General features: G+C 40.5%; 1 protein-coding gene across 1 annotated transcript; it reads left to right on the top strand.

The window, feature by feature from the left end:
* Window positions 1–3,695: 3,695 nt before the first annotated feature.
* On the top strand, window positions 3,696–12,646 carry snx4 (sorting nexin 4). Its single transcript, XM_061692817.1, has 14 exons — window positions 3,696–3,861; window positions 4,600–4,724; window positions 6,132–6,273; window positions 6,343–6,492; window positions 7,625–7,672; window positions 8,263–8,318; window positions 8,434–8,506; window positions 8,813–8,874; window positions 9,054–9,119; window positions 9,471–9,560; window positions 10,254–10,353; window positions 10,454–10,599; window positions 10,710–10,824; window positions 11,925–12,646. Exons 1-14 carry the CDS (start codon window positions 3,772–3,774, stop codon window positions 11,970–11,972), a joined length of 1,311 nt encoding a protein of 436 aa, XP_061548801.1. The 5' UTR covers window positions 3,696–3,771; the 3' UTR covers window positions 11,973–12,646.
* The last annotated feature ends 127 nt before the right edge of the window (window positions 12,647–12,773 follow it).

The following is a 12,773-nucleotide window of genomic DNA, read 5'->3' as shown; positions in this document are numbered from 1 at the left end:
AGGATGACACAATGGGAACAGCGCACACACACACACATATTCCCAAAGGACATTTAAGCTGGCTCTGAATGAGTTCTGGTCATTCTGCTAAAATGAGACAACATCAGGGCTTAAAAGGAACACAAACAATCCGAGCGTGGAAAGAGTGGACACCGACCAATCTTTCCATTTTCCGGCGCACTTTGTTGACTTTAACTGCGGCCGGCTTATGCAGACACGCTCTGTTGCTTTTTATAGCCGACCGTCCTTACATGCGGCAGTGAAAGTACAGTATAATAACTACTTTGCTGCATTCCGACTTTTGACAATTATAACCCAGACATAGAATGGCTGGCCACGGTGACTTTTAAACAACTACTTGTCCTTTCCTCAAAGATTGGAGAGAAAAAGAGGGACACGTCCATCACGGCTGATTCGTCTTTGGGTGTTCCAAATGGGCTTTGTTCTTAATGAGTATTGACTACTTCTTAGAATATTGATATTGAGCACTCACTGATTTATTCACGTCTTGCTTTCATTATAGAGATAAACCGACGTGTGTGAATGTCCAAGGTCGGTCATGGACATTGAAAAACGTTTGTGTATTTTTCACATTGGAACCTCCAAAGTCGAACACAATTTTTACACCAAGTGCAATCTAAAAAAATGTTTTTTTTTTCTTACCGGAATGTTTAAAAACACAGTTCTTAAAGATTAAATGGAAGTGTATTGAACTTCAAAGTTAACCGAAATGTTTAAAAACAAACTTCTTAAAGATTAAATGCAAATGTATTGAACTTCAAAGGTAAAGTTAAGGTTTGGGATAGCAAAAATATTGCTTTAATTTTTTTTTGAAAAAGTATAATGTTATTGCCAATAATGATATACTGCCATATCAAACTTTTGCTCCAGTGTATTTAATATGTGTTTATTTATTTATTTATTTTTTTATATAAAAGTTTACAGTTATCCTGTTTTATAGTCCAGGGTGTGGTGTCCATTTTGACTTAAGTTACCAAGTATGGTTCCTTGCCCTTTAAATTTGCCCAGTATAGTAATTGCTGAAAAATTGCAAGTAATTGATGCCCACCCCCATTTTTATGTTGTTTTTTGTTTGTTAATAGTTTAAACTGGAAATACACCACAAACCATGATTCCAAAATATTTTAATATAATTTTAAACACATCTTACATTATCCTTAAAAAGAAATGACTAATAGATTTAACTTTTAAAAAAGGCACCAGAAGTGCGCACGTAAATGCACATGCGGTGAACTCTCCGTAAATCACAACCCAGATTAAACTAAGGCTCCTCCCCTCAACAAACTTCCTTGACACCGATTAATGAATTTTCTATAGGGCTTCATTGGGGACACAGGTGATCTAGAGCCTATCCCAGGTAACTCTGCACGAGAGGTCCACCTCTATTCACCTCATGTTGCTGTTCTTATGAAAGCGAGTCTGTAAATGTGCGATGCGTTCAGGTGCTTCATTTACTCTAATGAGACAGGCCAGAGGACTGAAGGGCTTACGCAGAGGGTCTCGGTGGCTTCATTGAGGACAAGGAGCAGTCTGTGGTATCATTTGCACCGATATATACAGTATACTGTAATATGTGCAGAGTTGCGGGGTGTTCATGAGAAAGTAAATCCCACCACAGTTACTGTTTTCTTAAAAATGTCCTTGTTGTCGAGGCAGGAGTGACTTTCAAGCAACATGTCATGCAGGGAAAGAGATGCTGAATGGGAGGTAAAAAAATATTCAGTTTGAACATGTCCCACCGGACCCTCACGGCGCAGGTGTGTGAATTAAAAAGCAGACGACTCCTTGTTTCATTCTCTGGGCTCCCCCAGCATCCCATCTGCGGCGCGGCACGCTGCGCCTCCTCCAGCTGGCATCCTCCACTTCATTTTTTGTCAAAATGACAAGGGATGTGCAGCGTGAGTCATGACTGCACTGCTTTCCCATCCTGATGAGGAAGAGGAGCGCCTTACTCAAATGCAGAGGTCACCAATATTTTGGGAAAATAAGAGCTACTTTTTGGGTACTGATTAAAAAAAAAAAAACTTACCATTTTTATACACACGTCTGGATAACAAATTAGATTAAAATGCATGTAATTGTTATCAACAAGTGATATTAAAACATTCACTGCCATTGACGGCTTTAGAAGTCAAATATGCATGTTAACTGGGAGGGCTGACGGTGAATATGTCAAGACACTGATGTTTATGATTTCTCACATGATTAACAATGATTTCACAAAGGTTGGTTGGGCTGAAATGGAGAGAGAGTAAAGTGACAGGGTAGGTAGAGAAAAAACAGGATAGAGGGATTGAGCAACTGAGGGAATGACAATAAGCACAACAGCAGTCGTCTCAACAGCAGTAGTAGTCCCATCTATAAATCTCTTGTTTACATTTTCAAATGATCACTTCTACAACATTCCTAGGAAATCACAATGTACCATCATTGGTGAGAGCAGGCTCGCACAATATTGGTAACCCATGCTCTCACAGTACTTACGGTAACACACACACACCTACAAATTAAAAAAGTTGTCGTGCCCTCGTGTCAGCAAGACGGACAGAGTGCATGTATTTAAAGGAAACCTGTAAGATAATTGCATTCAAAAAGTCTACACACCCCTGTTCAAATGGCAGGTTTTTGTAATAAACCTTTTGACCAAAATAATTTCAAAACTTTTTTCGCCATTGTGCCTTATATCCTGTACTACTCAATTGGGAAAAACAATTGAGAAGGCAAGTAAATATAAACAACTAAGATAATATGGTTGCACAAGTGTGCACATCCTCATAACTGGTAATGTGGCTGTGTTTGCAATCAAGTTACCATTTAAACTTATTTCAAATGGGAGTCAACACACACTTTTTCATTGAGTTGTACCAGTTATAGAGCACAATAATGGCGGAATAGGATTAATAGTAATAGTAATGGAGGAATAACCAAGAAGTGATCATTTATTGTACAATAGATACAACTTTGTAATATTATACACTCGCCAGTGACTTTATTAGGGACACTTGCGCAATGTGATGTGAGCATATACAGGAGATGTACAGCTTCACTTATCTCATAAGGTAAAGGGTTAGCTAAGGGGTTTTCTCGACTCGTCTGCAAAGTTTTCTTCGGTCTTTGTATTCCGTGTCTCCAGCAGGCACCGAGGTGAGAAATTAGGTCATTTTTTTTCCTCCGGAGCATTTTTTTGCAAGCTAATGAGAATGCAGATTGGACACTGCTTCACTTTTATGGTTCATATATATCGTGTCTAACAGAAGGCTGTACTGTGATGTAGTGGTTAGCATGTCTGCCTCACAGTTCTGAGGTTCTGGGTTTGAATCTCAACCCCCCGCCCCCCCACCACACATACACACAGAATGCCGCTGCCTATATCGGAAACCGACCCTGTTTCGAAGTTACGAACGGTCCGTAAGAATACGTCGTGACCGTTGTCACTGTTAGTTTTCATTTGTATGTTGTAAATGATCTCCGAGAAGTGTTTTCCATACAAATATTTACTGTATGGCTTTACTACTGCTTAGCGTAGATTAGCGATTGCCTGCGACGCGTTCCGATAAATACAGTACGTACAAAGTTCGCGTTACGTCGTCGCCGTAGGAACGGAAGTCCGTCGTACAACGAAGACCCGCCGCGTAGCGTACGTCTTTGCGCATGCGCAAAGGAGCCACCTCCAGCTCCTCGCCTGCTGAGCCAGCTCAGCTGACACCAGGCAGCCAAGAGCGGCGCATCAGCAACATCTCTCGGCGGAAGATGATGGCAGATTCTGGAAGTCACGGAGAACAAGTGGCGGTCATCGGCAACGCCGACAACACGGAGGCGGAGAACAACATCATCAACACGGTAGCAACAGTTATTTGCTGTCATGATTTCTCTGATGTAGACGTTGAATTTGAAGTAGGCGTTAGCCTGTTCAGCTAGCAGGGGTGTGTGGAGTTAATTCGAACGCTATTACTGACATATTTTGGAGTAGAGGCGAAGCGTTTGGTGTTTTACGAGCCTTTAAAGTTATTAGACAAAATTGCAATGTTACAACTGTCAAGAAGAAGTCGTTTTCGACCAGTTGCTTTCGTACAAACCTCACTCGTGACGCTAGCTTGCTAACTAGCTGCCGTTGTTGGCGTTACATGGAGTTTATCCTCTTGGCTCAAGTGGAAATTCCGTGTTCTTGGGGCTGTTTTGCCAATTTAAGTTTTTATTTATTTTTTGACAGTTTTGGAATGGGGACGTTGTCTGGTCTCGTGACCTGCTAAATACTATCACTATCACTTGCACCTCCGGCAGCATGGTGGAATAGTGTGTAGCTGGTCGCCTCACAGTTTTGGGTTCGAATGTCTACCTGTGTAGAGTTTGCGTGTTCTCCCCGTACTTGTACTCCGCCTTCCTCAAATGTGCCCTGCAATTTGCTGGTGACCAATCCAGGGTATACCCCAGCTCAAAGCGCATTTTAACAATGAGGAGAAGCGGATGATGGACTTGCACCTCTGTGTGTTTTATCTGTCCACCTTTACTATCACACCTTACCTTATTATTTTATAGGTTCACTACTCTTTAACATCGAATGTATCCTATGCTGTGCAGATGGTGGAAAAGGGGACGTCGCTGTTGAAGAAGCTGGAGATCAATGTGGCGGAGGCTGAGAAGAGAACGGGCAAGAACACAGTCAACATGCAGGAAACCTACACCGTCTACCTCGTAGAGACACGGTGGGGTTCTGCTCAAGGCTGGAACACTTATACCGATTTTAAGTGTGTTCTTACTGCTCCAAGCGCGTGTGGTGTACTGCACGCCACACACACAACAATATCTCCACCAACGATCGCAAGTCTCTTCCCCCAAACCAGACCTCGTTGAACCAAGACTGACCTGTGTGAAGCAGTGTGGTGCCACAGGGTATCTAAATGTCCTAAAAATACAAAGCTGAAAGAGTACCGTCATAGTAGAAGAAATTGAAGATGCTAGGCTAAGTGCTAGCTTATCTGTTCACTATATTTTATTATGGCAAATGACTTGTGAGACAAATTATGCAAACACTCAAACACAGCCAGTTGCTCCTTTTTGTGGGTTGCTTCAGCCTGATTCCTTATTGGCTATCGTAAGGTTTCATGGCCCACAAATTCTGTGGCCCGCCCCACCTTGGTATGGGCCAATGTCACGTGACCAAACCAGGAAACAGGTTGGCGAACTCCCTGTGTGTGCAGCGATAACTATGATTACTACGGGCTAATAACACGCAATAGTTAAACTGCTGTGGTGAGATAAATTTATCGTTAGTTTGCACAAATATAACGTTAGAGGAGAATAAAATGTTTTTTATCTAATTCTATCAGCTAAGATTAGCTGCTCCTCGTTGACCATATACAACTTTTGCTCTATTTACTATTAGGTTACAGTAAGATTAGTTTTATGTTAAATAAAAGTTACGAAGGTAATGTTAGCAAATTACATACAAAATATATACATTACATACATTTGTAGTCACATATGTAAGTTGTGGCAGGAGTTTTCACTGTCAGCTTGGAAATGTGATGGCACATTGGATATGGTCATCTCTGGTAGCTCTTGAAGATCGTTTATAAAATAAATAAATAAATAAAATAAAAGACATTGTAGGTGCTTTGTCCCAGTCTCCTGTCATAGGGTAGAGCCGGTGACCTGAACCAGACCTGTATAAACCACACACATGAGGATTTGCCAGTGTGAATATTGAACAGGTTTAATATAAACCTGTCCATTTCCCAAGCAACCAGGGAGGAAAATCCACCATGATGTAGATTTTAACTTGCTTGCATAGGTTTCCTCTGAGTAATCCAGCTTCCGCTCACATTCCAAAAAACATGGATGTTCGGTAAATTGAAATATTTTCCACAGATGTGAATGGTTCTTTGTCTATATGTGCCCTTTGTTTGACTGAGGAAGACAATTGCTGTTGAAAATTTGAAATTTAGCCATTTCATGTTGCATAACTCAATTGTCAGGGAGGAGCTGGACAAAGTGACTTAATAACAACTGTCATTGTCCACAAACAATTTCAGACTTCACTGTATGTAAAATGTCATTTTTCATAAATTTAACAAAAATGTCACTGAGTGTTCCTGTTGTCGTGTGTGCAGAACATCTGAAACAGTCCCTAATGTCTCTCCAGCCACCACACCTGACACTCTGTGGCGACGCTACAGTGAGTTTGAGCTACTCAGAACGTACCTGTTGGTCACCTACCCGTACATCATCATCCCTCCGCTGCCAGAGAAAAGGGTGAGTAGAAACAGACATGTTCACTCGTTCGTTCTTGTCCGTTAATGTGTGGATGTTTCCACCTTTAAGGCGGAGTTTGTGTGGCACAAGCTGTCAGCTGATAACCTCGACCCGGATTTTGTCGAGCGGCGGAGAGTGGGCCTGGAAAACTTCTTGCTGCGTGTGATGTCACATCCCGTCCTCTGTGAAGACAAGATAGTTTTCCTTTTCCTTACAGAGGTTTGTACCACTGTTAATGAATTACATTTCATACACAGTGGAACCTTGCTGGTCAATCCCTGATTTTTTCATATTTACAAAACGTTTAGGGTCAAACTGTCTCTATCATTACTTTATTTACTGTAGAGGTGATGTTTTCAGTAACACTAATGTTCTTAACTGTCATACTATTGTCAAAAGACATTTTCAGTAAAAGTAAAACACAACTTAAATGATGAAAAAAAGAAATGAACCCGCAGTGGATGAGTCTCAGTTTGTGAATGACATTCTATTTTTGGGAAAGTGGCGCGTGACGGCAGAGGAAGCATGCTTGTGCCTTTTCAGTCAGAACTCATTCCTGCAAGACACTGCTGTGTCCGTAATGGGCTTCCACAGAGCCATTACGGCTTCTCACATTCAAATAATTAACGCCTGGGACAGCGACAACCGCTTTCAACTCAAAGCAGCGTGGGCATTGAGTGTCGGACGTTAAACTTTACACTCTGGCTGGGACTTCCTGCTATCGACTCGTGCCATTCCGCCTGTGATACTTCGTCAGAATCAGGCAAATTTGCGGCTCGACTTCAACTCCCCATCCCGCATCAGTACCTTACACACAGTGCAGGGAGTTGTGCAAAGGCCATTGTGCAAGGGGCTATTTTTTAATGTAACATCACAAACATACATTTGTCAACTTGGTGTAGCCATATTGTACTTTGCAGCAGAGATATGTGTACCACTTCCCTATGTTGCAATAAGCTCTAGTTCTTATCACCGTACTTCTGCTCTTTGCCATCCCTGATACTCTGCTGAGGTGACATTAAAAGCTCAAAAAAGCCAAAGAATAAGCAAAAGCAGATGACTGAACTTGTGCGAAGTCATGCTTTATGACAGTTCAAGCTTTTGTTGTGTGACATCTTCAATGAAAATGTATTCAAATTCCATTCGGTATACTGTTTAGTCCTACTACTTAGCTATTGCTACAATATTAATATTGCTGCATCCAAACAAAAGCAGCTGTAGAAATAACTTGTTTTCAAAAATATTGCTTTAAAATGCATGCATCTTGTCCTTGTTGGGCAGCCCCTGTTCTTTGTAGTACTCCCAATGTCAACTGAAAACATCTTGTAAAAACAATGTCATTGTTTTTCAGGAGAAGGGTTGGCGGGATGCAGTTTTGGAGACAGGTTTTCAAGACAAGGTACTGTATTTCTATTCAGTAGTGCTGGGTCTCATATACAGGGGCATCTCAATAAATAATCCTCACCAAAACTCATTGTTTAAATATGGCTTTTAATGTGTAAATTCTACCTTTTATTTTCCCATACACATCTTTTTTTTTATCTGTTTAACCCTGTTATGTTAAGCATCTTTGAGTGTCCAGAAAAGTGCTTTGAATTTTTAAGATAAAACTATTATTATTTTATTTCCAAAAGTTCATATCCAAAACTGAAGCTCATGTTATACAAATTAATCAAACACAGAAAAATACTTTTAGGAAGGCCAATTCCTATGTAAATTCTATATTTCTATTCTAATTCCTTCAGGCTGTGAATTTGGAGTTTTCTTTCATTGTAAGCTATTATCATCCATATTAAATAAATTTAATATTTCATTCTGTGTGTAGTGAATCTGTATAATATATGAATTTAAGTTAAAAAATATATTTTCCACAATATTTTCAGTCATTTAGATGCACCTGTATTACTAAATTCTGCCTTGAGATATTCTGGAAACATTATAGTATACAAAAGCAGCTTTAAAACGAACTTCCTTGGTCTTTCTCGTTAGGCTGATTCCAGACTGAAGTCCCTGAGTGCCATGTTTAGAGTCAAGAACCCTGACAAGTAAGTGTCATTTTCTTCCATGTTTTTTTATCTACCTAACAGACTGAGGTAAGTTCATATTGCCATATAAACAAAAGAAATGCTGAGGTCCACGTTTTTTTGCTGCATTTCCCAGGCGCTTTACAGCACTGAAACAATATAGCGATGAACTGAACGCTGCCATCTCTCAACTTCTCAGGGTCAGAGCGGTAAGTATCCCAACAATGTACACCAAACACAAACCCTGTTTAATTGCTTTTGCCAATTGTTGAGCATTTGAATTTATTTGATTTGACTTGATTTTAAGAGAGAATAAATTACTGTAACATTGATAACAAATACATCTGAATCTCAACAATTTCTAAATAAAAATCCCATCTTTGAAACAAAATCAGCTTTAAAGTCAATGAGGTGACATGGAGGAGTCGAGATTGTGCAAAGCTGTCATGGCGGTACAGTATGGTAAGACCTTGTACAATTGTGCTCCTCATGGTAGTTGTTTGTGTTTATTGCAGAGAGTAGCAGACAGGCTGTATGGCGTCTACAAAGTCCATGGCAACTATGGACGAGTCTTTAGGTGAGCTTTGTTTTTCTGCATTATTAGTTAATGCCACCAGGGGGTGCTGCATTGACATGTTTATCATTACACGGGTTTAAAACAGTGATTATGTGTTCCACAAGACATCATGTTGCTGTCATTTGACTTGACAGTTAACAGGAGGCATATTGTGTAAAATATCATTATTGTATCTTCAGCGAATGGAGCGCTATAGAGAAAGCGATGGGAGATGGACTACAGAGCGCCGGTCACCACATGGACACGTAAGTACAAATTGACATCCAGCCATCCATTTTGTGACGCATCCCAGCTGACATTGCGCGAGAGGCAGGGTACACCCTGGACTGGTCGCCAGCTAATCGCAGAGCGCGTACACAAACAACCGTTTACACTTACATTCACACCCGTGGACAATTTTGAGTCTTCCAATGAGTCTTAACATGCATCTTTCAGGAATGTGGGAGGAAGCTGGATTATCTGGAGAAGATACAAATTGACATTTAATTCGAATTATACATTTAAAATAATGTTTCTAAATTCCTTATGAGGTACAAACTGCCAACATTTTATTTATGTACAATTTTGGTTGATATATTTGTGACGTGTGTGGTCAGGTACGCGGCGTCAATAGACGACATTTTGGAGGAAGAAGAGCACTACGCTGACCAACTGAAGGAATATCTCTTCTACACTGAGGCTGTGCGGTACGTTTAAGATGGACACTCGTGAGCCACAATAATTCGGTACATGGGCGCGATCCGATGAGATCCAATAAAAGAGCTGTATCAATAATATAGCTTAGTTTTGATTGACACTGTCAGAGACATTTTGGTTACCCTATTTTACTGCAAGAGCTGTGCTGTTGTTCACCACAAATAATCCATCCGTTCACTTTCTATCTATAGCTCTTGTCCTCATTAGTGTGGCAGGTGAGCTGGAGCCTATCCCAGGTGACTTTGAGCAAGGGGCAGGGTACACCCCAGACTGGTTGCCAGCAAACTGTAGACTATAGATGGCTCCTTTTGTCCCCAATAACAGGTGGTGCCACTAGGTAGTAGTTATTACCTTCACACACATTGCTTAGTTGTATTCAATATGTTCATTTACAATGTGTTTCAAAGGTGTGTTTTTTTAAAGTGTGGGGGAGGAGAAGAACTATAAGCAATGTTTTTTTTTTTTTTTTTTAACACATGTGGGGTCTCTCTATATCGCAGATTTTCACCTATATCGGGTGGGTCTGCAGTATTTTCCCCGCTATAAATCGTTTTTCACTGTCTACATCACATGACAGCACGCATCTTGATTGGCATAGCTGTAATGTTAGTGCAGGTCTGGTTCCTTACTTTTGTTAGTATTATGTCTATGCATTTGAGACAGTGTTTTGTCTGTGTGCTCAGGTCAGTGTGTAGGAAACACGAGTTGATCCAGTATGAGTTGGAAGTAGCAGCTCAGGACCTGGCCTACAAGAAGCAGCAGAGAGAGGAACTGGCCACTGGGGTAACGCATGCTGTAGCTTTATGGATGACACAATTATAGCACTGTGAACTAACCTTTATCTATGCTTCACTTCCAATACTGTATGTGTTTATGCATGTAGATGGTGCGTGTCTTCTCCTTGAAGGGGATGACCAGTAAACTGTTTGGCCAGGAGAGCCAGGAGCAGAGGGAGAGCAGGCTGGCGGCCTTGGAGCAGAGCATCCAGGAGGGAGAGCAGACGCTCAAGGAGAAAAACTCAGAGTGCCAGTGAGTTGTTCTTCTCATCCTTGTTCGCTTATTCTTAGCTCATCAGTGGATCAACACAAGTGCTTCATGGTCTTCTTCTATTGAGAGCTGTCATGTGTTGTTTTTTACAGAGAGTTTGTGCAAACAGCCTGGGAGGACATCGAGCGTTTTAAGGAACAGAAGGACAGAGATCTGCGCGAGGCACTCATCAGCTACGCCATCATGCAAATTAGCATGTGTAAGAAGGTAGGTTTGATTGTACAGTACACAACATTAGCTAAACTTGCATAATCTATTGCGATCCAAGACAAGCGCTGTTCTGTATGAAAACAAATCTGGCTTTTTTCAAAGTTAATTAATTCATTCAACAGTGTGTTTTTACTGTGCAATGGTTTAGAACTCCACTGCACTATGATTTGAACACGGTGGGAAAAATATAATTTCAGTATTGTAGGTCAATTGAAAAATTGAAACTCGTCTGTACTGTAGATTCACTACACACGGAGTCACGTTTCATGCTTTTATTTCATTTTTTTGAGGATTGTAGCTTCCCGCTAACAAAAACACACAATTCTCCATTTTAAGAAATTAGAATATTATGTACGAACTATTCAAAATGACTTTTGATAAAGAAATTAGGTAGGAATTGGGCTTTTGAGGTATTTTCTGGAATGTTTAATGAAACTACAGTAAAATGAGTTTCGCTTTTGAATTGAACTTCTGAAATAAATGAACATTTTTATGATATTCGAGCATGAGAAGTAATCATTTTTAAGAAGACGGAACTTTTGATGGACTGCATTTCTTCAAATAATGGCCTCTTATATATGTCGTGTCTTAATCGTGTATTAATTACATAATGTGGCAGCCACCTGAAACAGATCTGTAAGTCCTTCTCTCTGTATTGACTCCCCTTATTACCCTCAAGAAAAACCAGACAGATCTGTGTTTCTGTGCTGCTCTTTTGGTTTGCCACATACTGTTGTTCAAATGGGCACAACTGTTAACTCTTTGACGTCCGCATTTGAACACTTTCTTGCAGGTGAAAGCTATTTAAGGAGAGGCACTTGTGCCTTATAGACAGTGTCTATTGAAGTTGAGGCCATTATTTGAGAAAATGCGATGTATTACAAATTCTGCCTTTATAAAATAAAAAACATTTTCATTTATCTAATAGTTACCTTATAAAAAAGGATGAACTCAACTATGATCTGTGGTAGTTACAGTTACTACCTTGCTTTTTTTTTTTATGCTGAGGGGGTGAAAAAGGAGGCATATATTTGAGGTAGGCATTTCTTTGTCTTAAATTGTTGTCATAAGTTTGATGTATTCTATCGCTGCCACAGGGAATCCAGGTGTGGTCCAATGCCAAGGAATGTTTCAACAAAATGTGAGCCACTTTCCAGCCAATCACCACCCCATCCAAAAAGAACAATCTTTCAACTCTAATGTTCAGCCGATCAGTTGATGTCTGACTACTGTTTTGGAGATGGACTACTTTGATTTTGGAAGCTAGTCCCGAAACACACGCTCGTCGTGAACCATTTGGTCCAATCCTTCATGTTCCAATCCAAGGTTTGTCTCCAGCTTCTCTCAGCATGATGAGGTGATCATTTCATCCAGAGAGCAGGTACGAGTAACACGTGACGCTTAATACGAAGTACAAGAGATGTTCTTAGTGGATAACATCGTGGTATGATGAATGATGCCTCAAATGTTCCATTTGCGGTTTTTCCCACTCTAAATCAAGGCGTGGGGAACCGACGGCTCGTGGGGCCGTACGCCGCCTGCGAGAGAGCATTTGATCTGACCTGTTGTAAACATCTTAAATCAAATAAAACCTCCGAGGAACTGAGGTGGGGCGGGAGTGTCAGGGGGAGAAAAGCTTCCCACCCCTGATCTAAATAAACTGCAATTCATTGTGTCAAATATGTAACCCTGATAAGAAATGCCACATTACTCAGCCAAAGCCTTTAACTTTCTGACATATGTTCTGACAAGGAGTAAACCTTGGTAATTTATTATGACATGTTCAAATGTGCAAATAAACTGCAGTGAGTGAGCGCAAGTGAAGGTTGCCATTTTGGTGTGTAATGTACTTTTTTTTGTTTTTGTTTTTTTTTCCTTTCCTGAATGACTGAAACATTACCACTCCCGCTAACTGTCCCATCCAACAAGTTACCAAAGTATGCATG

The sequence above is a fragment of the Phycodurus eques genome, chromosome 12, assembly GCF_024500275.1.
Source record: "Phycodurus eques isolate BA_2022a chromosome 12, UOR_Pequ_1.1, whole genome shotgun sequence".
NCBI lineage: Eukaryota > Metazoa > Chordata > Actinopteri > Syngnathiformes > Syngnathidae > Phycodurus > Phycodurus eques.
Note: the sequence above shows the minus strand (reverse complement) of the source record. Positions and strands in the feature narration are given on the sequence as shown.

Coding starts and splice junctions, on each gene's coding strand:
- snx4 (XM_061692817.1), top strand. CDS start 3,772: ATGATGGCAGATTCTGGAAGTCACGGAGAACAAGTGGCGGTCATCGGC. Junction 4,725..6,131: donor GTCTACCTCGTAGAGACACG/GTGGGGTTCTGC, acceptor TCGTGTGTGCAG/AACATCTGAAACAGTCCCTA. Junction 6,493..7,624: donor TTTTCCTTTTCCTTACAGAG/GTTTGTACCACT, acceptor ATTGTTTTTCAG/GAGAAGGGTTGGCGGGATGC.